This window comes from Gossypium arboreum, chromosome 6, assembly GCF_025698485.1.
Source record: "Gossypium arboreum isolate Shixiya-1 chromosome 6, ASM2569848v2, whole genome shotgun sequence".
In the NCBI taxonomy this organism is placed as follows: Eukaryota; Viridiplantae; Streptophyta; class Magnoliopsida; order Malvales; family Malvaceae; genus Gossypium; species Gossypium arboreum.
Genome location: NC_069075.1, coordinates 138,416,418 through 138,427,591, shown reverse-complemented (window position 1 = coordinate 138,427,591; position 11,174 = coordinate 138,416,418). Strand labels below are relative to the sequence as shown.

General features: G+C 32.6%; 2 protein-coding genes across 2 annotated transcripts; one reads left to right on the top strand and one right to left on the bottom strand.

The window, feature by feature from the left end:
* Positions 1-235: 235 nt before the first annotated feature.
* On the top strand, positions 236-3,684 carry LOC108485682 (TPR repeat-containing thioredoxin TTL1-like). Its single transcript, XM_017789536.2, has 6 exons — positions 236-1,570; positions 1,652-1,847; positions 1,941-2,113; positions 2,238-2,571; positions 2,652-2,856; positions 2,951-3,684. Exons 1-6 carry the CDS (start codon positions 639-641, stop codon positions 3,202-3,204), a joined length of 2,094 nt encoding a protein of 697 aa, XP_017645025.1. The 5' UTR covers positions 236-638; the 3' UTR covers positions 3,205-3,684.
* Positions 3,685-9,258: 5,574 nt separating this feature from the next.
* Positions 9,259-10,735, bottom strand: LOC108484604 (uncharacterized). The gene has a single exon (XM_017788455.2). It carries the CDS (start codon positions 10,546-10,548, stop codon positions 9,526-9,528), a length of 1,023 nt encoding a protein of 340 aa, XP_017643944.1. The 5' UTR covers positions 10,549-10,735; the 3' UTR covers positions 9,259-9,525.
* Positions 10,736-11,174: the final 439 nt, after the last annotated feature.

The following is an 11,174-nucleotide window of genomic DNA, read 5'->3' as shown; positions in this document are numbered from 1 at the left end:
CTAATAATTTAATGATGTTAAGTGTAATTTACCCATACATTAAAAAAAAGGGAAGGGGGGCTGTTGCTAGGAAATTGGTTGATCATAGACTCCCCTTGTATGGGGCCAATTCAATTGATTGTTTGGAATTCTTCCTTTTATTTTTTGTCAAATCACAATAATATGCAACAACAGAACAAAAACATTCTTTTTGCATTTAATTTAAATCATGTGGTCATTAGAGATTAAAAAAATCATCAAAGGGTAGAATTCATCCCCATATTTATAAACATTATTTTCAAAAAAAAAAAAATGGTGTAAACCTCCATCCCCCTTTTCCTCAGTATCCTATAAAGATAAAGTAGGTTTCTTGGAAGCCACTCTAGAGGGTACTAAATGGATGATATAAATACATCTTCTAGGACTAAGCCTGTTACATTGAACGAATCCTTCAAATTCAAGTCATCTTTTATTGTGGCTTCAATTGTTTAATTCTTTGAATTCTTTTGGTTCATATTTTTCTTCTTGTACGTACATAGTGGTTGTGGTTATATTAATATTGCTCTGATTCCCTCTGTTCTGTTGACAAATTCTTTGCCTTTAGACTAATTCAATATATCTTCCATAACAATCATTTTCAACTGGAAAAGTTGGCAAAGATGACAAAATGTTCAATGGAGCAGGAGCTAGGATGTGGTCTAATGGGGGGAGTTTTTCAACGTTGGAGCAACTGGTCGAAAAAATCATCGGTGCCGGCACTGCCCGGAAAAGGGATGAACAAGGTTTCAAAAGAGCCGGTTACTGATAAGTCTAAGAAGCTTTCAAACAATGATGATTCCAGGAGGAGACGTAGTACCAGCACTGTGGAGCCTGTCCTCCCGGATTCATCCAACTTGGCTAAGCCTTTACCGGAACAGGATCAGAAACCGGTAAGGAAGTCCGAGTTGTTGCCACCGCGAAACTCGGTTTCGTATTCTCACCCTGTGAAAGACAGTAGGAGACGTTCAAATACCGGCAGAAGCTCGACGTCGTCCTCGTCTGGCTCAACACATCACTCCAAGGAGCTTGCTAAGGTAACCATTAGTGATCAACAGCAATCAAACAATAGCAAAGCTCTTATTCGAGCAACTTCGAGTAATATAATGCTAGCAGGCCAGTTGGGAAACTTAAGACAGCTTGGAGCTGGGAGTGCTGTAGGGAACAATGGTTCCAATGCAACAATCGAAGCTTTGGATAAACTACCAAGAAAAAACAGCCTTGGTAAACTTGGTGGTTCAGTGATGGGCAATATTATAAGGCAACCTAGTGATGAGTTTAAACAGCTTCACGGTCTAACAGGTAGACTGGATCCTGAAACACTGAAGAACAAGGGAAATGAGGCATACAAGCAAGGAAGGTTTGAAGAGGCATTGGCTTTATACGAACGAGCAATCTCTCTCGATTCTAAACAGGCGACATATCGGTGTAATAAAAGCGCTGCCTTGTTAGGTTTAGGCCGTCTTATGGAGGCTATTGCTGAGTGCAAAGAAGCTATCCAGCTTGATCCTGCTTATTGCAGAGCTCATCACCGTTTGGCAACAATTTATTTCAGGTAGTATTCAATCATAGTGTAAAACTTTATATGATCAACCACAGAAAGGAAAATCTAAAATTGGCATTGCTTGCAATGCAGATTGGGAGAACCAGAACATGCATTATATCATTACAAACATGCCGGAAATCATGCAGACTCTAATCACATATCTGAAGCTCAAACTCTAATCCAACGTCTCAAAAGATGCTCCGACGCACGAAAATCACACGAATGGAACACTTTACTCAAGGAGACTGAATGTGTTATAACCTCAGGAGTCGATTCTGCACCCGAGGTCTAATTTTTTACAATTTATATACGTCGAGTTTTATCGTATGCTGTATGTAGTTGTTTATGGTCATATGTTGTTCTTTGTGATCTATTCCAGGTCTATGCTTTACAAACAGAGGCCTTGTTGAAGATCAACAAGCATCAACAGGCTTGTATAACTTACAACAAAGGACCAAAATTTGCCATTGAATCTTGTATTAATTTCTTTGGCCTGACTGTTAGTGCTTATCTTTTAATGATCAAAGCACTGGTAAACATGGTTTCTGGCAGGTTAGTCGAAGAACTCTAGATGACTATTTACGTAAAGCATGTGGACTGTCTATTTTATACATATGCATGCACCCAGATTATTGTAGTTCAATAATTAATTGTAGACTTGATGGGATGACAATAGGCTAGATGAGGCTGTATCAGCAGCTCAGCATGCGGCTAGACTCGATCCAGGCAACAAGGAAATAAGCCTAGTGGTAAAGAGGACTAGAGCAGTATCGTCAGCTCGACTGAGCGGTAACTTGCTCTTCAAGGCATCAAAATTTGTAGAGGCTTGCATCGTATATGGTGAAGGACTCGAATACGATTCATACAATCCAGTTTTGCTATGCAACAGAGCAGCTTGCAGATCAAAGTTAGGCCAATTTGAAAAAGCCATTGAAGATTGCACAGCTGCTCTCAATGTTCAACCATCTTATAGCAAGGCAAGGCTAAGGAGAGCTGATTGTAATTCCAAGGTAAATAATTCACACTTCATAATCGAAGGGCCTAATCATGAGCCACATAATTATTCATTATTGTTTCTTCATCTTTTCAGCTTGAAAGATGGGAAACTGCAATCCAAGATTATGAGATGTTGATAAGGGAAACCCCTGGAGATGAGGAGGTGGCTCGAGCTTTGTTCGAGGCTAAGGTCCAACTCAAAAAGCAGCATGGTGAAGACATTGAGGACTTGAAGTTTGGGTCAAATCTAGTTTTGGTCTCTAGCAACGAGCGTTTCAGGCACTTTGTAACCTCACCTGGTAAGTAGCCATAGCTTCAGGTACTTTGTAACCTCACCTTGTAAGTAGCTCATTGGTAAATCTAATTACATAAATCTTTTTATTCAAATGACAGGGATGACTGTGGTGCTTTTCTGTAACAAAACAAAACACAAGCAAGTAGTGCAAATAATGGAACAAGTGTGCAAGAGATTCCCATCTATCAACTTCCTCAAGGTGGAGATAGAAGATCATCCTTACTTAGCTAAGTCAGAGGCATTAACCTGCATTCCAGCTTTCAAGATATACAAGAATGGATCAAGGGTTAAAGAAGTTCCAGGCAATGACCCTGAATTGCTAGAAAGATCAGTCAAATTGTACAGCAGTTGAGGACAGAATTAAACAACATCATGGAGCAAGTGCAAAGAGAAGATATGCAGGGAGATTTGTCACCTCTTTTTTCACAAAGAAAGAGAGCCAGGTTCAACAAGAGAGAGAAATTTTAATGATGGGGCTAATCCTAATAAAATATGCTAATAATGGGGCTAATCTTAATCATGTCTGCTCAGTCACTTTACCAGCATTAGACTCATACATGTCTAAAAAGCTGTGAGAAATTTGAGTGGCAACTTGAGATTTAAATATGTAAAAGGGAGATTTTTATTTTTTTATTATTTTATTTTTCTTCTTTTACTGTTTTAAAGGAAAGAAACAAAGAGTTGCGTATATTGCATTTATAAAAATGAAACCAAAAAAGAAAAAATTAGTAAGTGTGAGGATAAAAAAGAAAATTTGGTTTGTTTCTTTTAGCAGAAAGATTGCATAATGGAAAGGTCATGATTAGTGCCAGTATTGGAAATGCCAAAAGAATGTCCAGAAAGGAACTGTATGCTATTATTTTTATTTTCAGTTTTTCTACTATACACAGGTTAACACTTTTCTTTCTCCCTCCCAATTTTTCAATAATTTTTTATTTTCAGCAAATAGTTTATTTTTATAAAAATTAAAAGAATTTAATCCTTATCAATTTGATATGTGATCAACGTGACATTAAAATTTTCAGTTATTTGTACATAATTTTAATTTGTATGATAATAAATTTAGCACTTTATATTTATACATTCTATGTAAATGTTAACAGAATGTATATATGTTGCAGAGTTAAGTCAAATTCCATTAGTCTTATACTATGCTAAGTGGAAAATTTATTTAATATTCTATAATTTGATCATTTTAATTATTATAATTTCTAAATTTTAGTCCATACTCAAATAATAACAATTAAATTCATTAACTAAAAAGAAAATGCCCTTTTGTGAGTATTATATGAAAATAGCAAGGTGACATGGTCTTATACATGTAATAAAATGTTTATCGCATAAGATTTTAGAAATAACAGATATTAACAAATTTAATGACTATTGTTTTTGTCAAGATTAAAATTTCAAATTTAAAAAGTATAGGAACTAAAATAACTTCATTAAGGTAATAAATTAAACTCACAACTTATGTAAGGTATAATACCATAATTTGGTCTTTATTTATATAGTTAAAGTTGGTCGCTTGTTGGTCCACAAAGGGTTTGTCATTTTTTTTGTTGGTTTTTTAAGGAACGTCTGCTAACTAATGCGGAGCAATGTAAGAGAGGTCTCTCGGAAGATCCTTCATGCAAGACATGTGGGAGTGTCGATGAATCCTGTCTTCACGTTTTTAGGGATTATTGTCATGCACGAGTGGTGTGGAAGCAAATTATCCCGTCGAGGGTTTTGCCTCAATTCTTGTCCTACCCCTTGATGGATTGGCTTTCGGCTAATCTGAGGAACGAATTCAGCTTAATCTTTTAGGATGTAGATTGGCAGTCCTTATTTGGTATTGTATGCTGGAAGATTTGGAAACAAAAGAATTTTGCAGTTCTTCAAGGTGATCCCTTTTCAATGTTGAAAATGTTATTTAGTCTTCATGGTATTGCGCAAGATCTATTAAGCAAAGGCCAAGTAATTTTGGTGGCTCCTCCAGGAATCATATCATGATTCAAGTATGAAATCCACCACCTCTTGGTTCTTTTAAGCTGAATGTTGATGAAGCTCGCATTTTGTCCTCAGGATTGGCTTTTTCGACAGCAATAACAAGAGACGAGTATGGTAGATGGATGTGAGAGATAGGATGTAACATTGGAAGATGTAGCGTAGAGAAAACAAAACTTTGAGCTATTTATGATATCCTTCGGGTGGCTTGGGATGCTAATTGAGATAGATTTATCGTTGAGACTGATTGTGCTCTAGCCATCAAGGAGATTCATGAAGGCATCAAATGTCAATCGAACAGAAATTTGATTTTAAGAATTCAATAACTATGCAAATGTGATTGACATGTGAAAATTAAGTAGATATCAAAGGATGCAAAATTTGTTCATCATTTTCTGGTGGAATGACGAAGAAATTACCCATTGGCCCCAAAATGTTTCATGCATCTCTTTCAAGGATTGCGGACCATATACGATTAGATAGATGACTCTTGATGTCTAGTCTTGTCGATACTAATATTATTTTGTAATTGATACTCTTTCATATTTTTGTCACAAAAAAAAAAGTTGATCTTATATGAATTTAAGTAGGACTCGAGTTGTTTATCTTAGTTTAAGATTTTATTATTTAAAGGAGTTTTATATTTAATTATTAGAAATATATTGAAAATAAAACTCCTTAATTATGATTCGTTAGGATAATTTAGTATATTAAATATTTATTTATTTAGAATTCAATTATGTAAGACTTGCAAAAACCAATTTTTTAATTAATTTTTAGGAGGTTGGCCAAGCATTAAAGAATGGAGATTTGAGTTTAATAAACTTTGGCCATTAGCCTTCCTTTCCAAGGTTTAGCCATTTACTTTGTATATTTTCTTGTTATTCATGTTTAAGTACATTTTATCTAGGAATGTGGTAGGACAAAACTATTTAATTATCATTGGAGGCGTCCGATCATCATTATTGCTAATCACAAGTTGATTAAAGATGACGTAAGACCGAACTAACTAATTATCATTGTTACTAGTCTTAAGTTGATTAGAGGTCCCTTCTTAATTTTACATTAAAATCATATTCTTTTGTTGATTTTCTAAATTTAGAGATTTGGAATTTTCTTGGGTCCAAGGTTTCATATCAATTTGTATCAGAGTCAAGATTCAAATGTTACAATCAAGCAGTAGCCAGATTTTAAAGGTTGCAATCGAACAATTGAATGAGATTCGATGACAATATTTTTTCAACAGGAAAAAAAATGATATGAGTTGAAACGGGACTCTACATATTTATCTTAGCTTAAGATTTTAATTATTTAAATGAGTTTTATATTTAATTATTAGAAATACCTTTAAATTAAACTCATTAATTATGGTTTATGAGGATATTATCTTACTTAAAAGCTTATTTAGGAGATTAAATATTTATTTAGTGATTCATATTTGTAAAATTGAATTTTTAATTAGTTTTAGGAGTTTTAGTTCTTTTAAACTGTAGTATATTATAAGCATATAAGTATTTGGCTTGACCAAGTATTTAAAAAATGGAGATTTTAGTTTAATAAATACGGTCTCGATTTTTTTTCAAGGTTGAGTGATTCACTTTATTTATTTCTTTTCTTTACGAGGATGAGTAATTTATATCATTTATCTCCTTATTATCCATGTTTCTAGATACAAATTGTTTCTAGATTCATATCGTTTATCTCTCGATCATATTTACTTTTTTTGACATAATACCTAGAACTACCCCTAGCCCCTCCTTAATCTATAAATAGAAGGATTATATACTTCAGCGCACTTGAACCTACGTAATTCTGCATTAGCAATAATGTCTATGTCAGTCGAACTAAAACACAATCAGCATATTAATTCAAATAACTAAAAACATTAAAAAGTTATATTAATTAATTGATGTGAAATTTTAAAAAAAAAAATTCAAAATTTTCTGTCATTTGAAAAATGAAATTATACTTGTCAAAATAGTTGTTGTTTTTAACTAATTTATTATTAAGAAAAGAACTCACATTAAGGAGTTCGTAGGTCAATTCCAACATGGCTCAGTCGAATTCTAGGCCTGACTAAATGCATCAAGAAAGTTTGAAATGATTATGGCTTCTAGGCCACCAAATACAACAGATGTTAGAGCTCAAATTCTAGGCCCAGTTTCGGGTCAATGACTCAAAACTATCTCCCATTCTATTTTTTTTTAAATATTTAGGGCTAATTTAGATAGATGGTACGGTTAATGTAAAAATAATAATAACGGTGAGATTAGATATTGTTGTGATACTATAGCGTGAGATAAAAAAAAATTAAATACAATGCACTGAAGATAAACGTCCATTCAAAAGGGCCATTAAAATATTCTCTTCAATTTTCTTTCAAACTTATTTAAAAATCAAATTTCAAATAAATATTAATAAAAAATTGAATACAATTTAAAAAAAAAAATTCACCCATAATTCAATAGACTTCCACCTTAAGTTTTCATCCTTCAAAATCTCTTTCAACCTTGGGTGAAAATTGTTGCATCCCACCGGTTTTATTTATTTATTTTTTATTTAATTTTTATTTATGAATTATTAAAAAAAATTAACAACAAGATTAACACAATTTTATCTAAATGTTAAACCGACAATTAATTTGAACTGAACTTACTCGGTCCCATGGGGGTTTATTCTCTTCATGATTTAAACCTAATAAATGAAGTTAACAAATATTCAACGACAATGTACAGCACATAATTAAGTCAACAACCAGGAGGTTCATGCATCACTTTCGACATAAATTAGACAACCTTTCTTTCTTCTTGTTCATAAACTAGACAACCCTTATTATTAGGACAACCAATATTCTAATTTCACTCTTTATTTTAGTTTTCTACATATCCCAGGTAATAAAAAAATTGCTTTAAGTGTCTCACTCTAATATACTGTTATTGATTGGTTTTCTTTTATTCAATTTGGTACATAAAATTCTTTTTCATCTATTATTTTAATTTTTTCGTAACATCTTTAAATTTGAGATATATGACACTTTAACAATAGTGACCCATGATAATGATTATATCATCATCTAAAAAAATTAAAATATATAAATTATAGAGTAAAAATTTAAAGGTTAAATTCTGTTCTAAGTCCCTATGCATTTTGTATATTTGAAATGTAATCTCTTTTATTTTCAAGAATTTAGTCTTTATACTTTTCAAATTTAAAAATTCAGGTCTAATTGTTACTCGTTAATTTTTTTGTTAAATTCAGTGGTGTGATATTTTGAAATTATTTAAAAAAATCATGTGGTAATCTTGTGACAAAGAAATGGCATTAAAAATGCTTAAACAAATAATAAAAGAAACACTTATTTAAAGTCATCATAATAATTTTTCTTTTGAAATTATGTTCTTAAGAAAGTTGGTAAGCATTTTCAATTGAGCATATGTTTATATATATATATATATATATATATATATATGAAATGGAGAATGTTATAACATTTGGTTAGGTATAACTTATGGTATGTTAATAAATATGGTAATGTATCTAAATGCGGATATATAGTAATGTGAATTTGAATGAATCCCAACAACGAATATGGCATCTTATAACTCGAATTTGATGATCGGGTAAAGTAATTGAATATTACATTAATTATCTTTTAACTTTTTTTATTTAAAATATTTAAAATATATTTCAAATTTCTCCAAAGTAAGGAATTTGTCAATTCTAATAAGTACTAATGATAAAAACATGAGATTTTGTAATTAGTAAGTGCAGATGTCCATTTTCCAAGTTTTCTCGACATATACATTATAGGCATGTTTTAAGGTTATATCGAAGATCAATTGAGTATTGCTGCACACTCTGCTGGTTCTTTCATTATTGTCTTGATATCATGCCACTCACGGTGCTATAACATCCCTTGTAGAGATAGAAATTAGCTCAAGCAAATTCATCAAAATTAAAAATAAATAAGAAAAAAGTTAAAGATAAAAGAGGAAAAATCTAATTTGACATTCTTCTAAGCTGGAAATCAAGGGGATCGGAAAAATATAATTTATCATTCATTGAAAAGAGACAGAGATGACACGAATTTATAATTTTATACAATTATTTTTCATGAGTTAAAGTGATCAAACATCAATAATAGTTAAATCAGTTGGTTAGAATGATAACGAATCTAATTTTGTTAGGTAAAGTTTTAGGTTGGAGTTTTTTGGATAGAAAAAATAATAGTGGATGAGCTTTACTTTGTGTGATTAGACTTAATTGAACTTCAAATTTAATCTAAATTTAATCAAAATCTAATAATTTTATGAAATACTGAAAAGCTTAAGATAAAAATAATACAAGTTAGAGATAGAAATTTATACATTATTAGCACTCTAAGATTGAAAAAAATCAAAAGAAAAATAAAGGTTCAGAATTCAGAGAAGTAAGAACAATTAATGTACAATGGCAGCAAAATCTTTTCCTATGGAAAAGAAGTGGAAAGCTGTACAGATTTCATGATAGAAACTACAAACATTCAAATCATACAATAGAAATGGAAAATATATTATCAATAATCAAAAGGAAAACTATAGGTGGTGATAAGTTCTCCAATTCTCAGTTCCTCCTAGAAAAGAACTCAGATACAAGGAGGAGAAAATGTTCAAAATAAAGCACAGAAAAAGAGAGAGAGAAAAGCCAATCATCTCTTCCAACTTCGACTTCGAGATAATGGATCTTTGAATCCACCAACAACCCATGTCTCTTTGGCTATATCAGAAGAACAAGTTTTGTAGAAACCAAGGTCGTACTTCATCACCACCAAGCTTTGTGTTGTTGTCTTTCTGTTTTCTTCTTCCATTAATGACCTTAAATTCTTTGTTTTCTTCTCATATTTCTTCTTGCATTCTTCTGCTTCATCATCGTTTTGTATGTTTTCTTCATCTTTAACGTTCTCTTTTAACCAACTTTTAGCAGGAGCTGACCTACAGCGCATAAGCAAGAGGGCATTTGGAGGTGGAACTGCAGTTTGATCATCATCATCAACAACGTCAACGTCATGGGACTTCCCCTTTTCTTCTTTTAAAAGTCCGTCGTTTTGATTCTCTTGAAGAACCATGAACCATTTCGAGAATACGGTTCTCGATGCCTCCTTGTCATCATCATGGATATGGTTATGGTTTTCTTGAGATTCTTCATCTTCATCATCATCATCTTCGGTAGTGATATCGGATTGAGGGAATGACCTGAAACATCGAAAATCGAAACGGATGCTCCGCAAACAGGTCAAGAACTGCATCACTTCCTTTTTAAAACCAAGGGACTCGATCCAACCGGCTCTCTTCTTGTGACGCCTGCTGTTGTGAATCCTTTCAATCTCTTCCATCACTGATTGCCAGGTTTTGCATGAGGTGGTTTTAGACCTGACTTTGATCTGCCCGGCGCAGGTGACTTTAGGGGAAGACGGTTCCGTGATCTCGGGTCTCATTTGCTTGTTGTTTGCCCACAGAAGAGGGCTAGCTAAGCCTACTCCACTACCATTCCTGGTTCTTGATCTCTTAATGAGAGGGTGGTGATGATAGCGGTGATTGTGGTGGCGGATGTTGGTTTCCGATGGCCTTGCTGGACTAGAAATGGGCTTAGGCATTAAGGTTAAACGAGATCGAGATGGGAAACATACTAGCAAATCTGCTGAAGGAGCTCCTTTGGTTTTTCTTCCTTTCATGGTGATGGCAGGGCTGTTTTGATTTTGTTTCTCTTTGTTTCCCTCTTATTCTCTTTGCTCAACTAACTTCAGTTGTTTCTTTTGACATGTTGGACAATGGGCACTTTTCAACTTTTTCCTTCCCTTGTAATTTATTTTGAAAAATAAACACATATATTATACACACAAATGGATTAACTCACATGTCAATCAATTGTTGATACAGTTTAGTAAAAGAAAATATCCTGAATTTTCAATACTCATATATATTTAAAATATTCACTATAAACTATTTAGAATTCAAATTAAATTTAAATTAAATCCATATGTAATAAAAATTAAACTTGAGGTATCCAAATCTTTTATTAAACCAAGGTGTTATGTGTTTTTTAATGAAAGGTGTTGTGGGGTTAAGATTATGTTTTTAAAATAGAAAGGAGGGAGATGGTGGACAGCTTTATTTACCCTCTTTTAAATATGTATCTCATTTTAATTTCCTATTAACACTTTTTTGCTCTCTTTCAAAATGGGGCCACTTTTTCACAGCTCACAAGTGAGGTTTCTTTTTGGGTCCTTACTTTTACTTTTTTTAATCAACTGATACATATTAAAACAAATCAAATTAGAAAAAGAAAAGGTTAAAGTCC

Excerpts from the sequence above, each read along its gene's own strand:
- LOC108484604 (XM_017788455.2), bottom strand. The coding sequence starts at position 10,548 with ATGAAAGGAAGAAAAACCAAAGGAGCTCCTTCAGCAGATTTGCTAGTA.
- LOC108485682 (XM_017789536.2), top strand. The coding sequence starts at position 639 with ATGACAAAATGTTCAATGGAGCAGGAGCTAGGATGTGGTCTAATGGGG. Across the intron at positions 2,114-2,237 it reads GTAAACATGGTTTCTGGCAG|GCTAGATGAGGCTGTATCAG; the intron begins GTTAGTCGAAGA and ends GGATGACAATAG. Across the intron at positions 2,572-2,651 it reads GAGCTGATTGTAATTCCAAG|CTTGAAAGATGGGAAACTGC; the intron begins GTAAATAATTCA and ends TCATCTTTTCAG.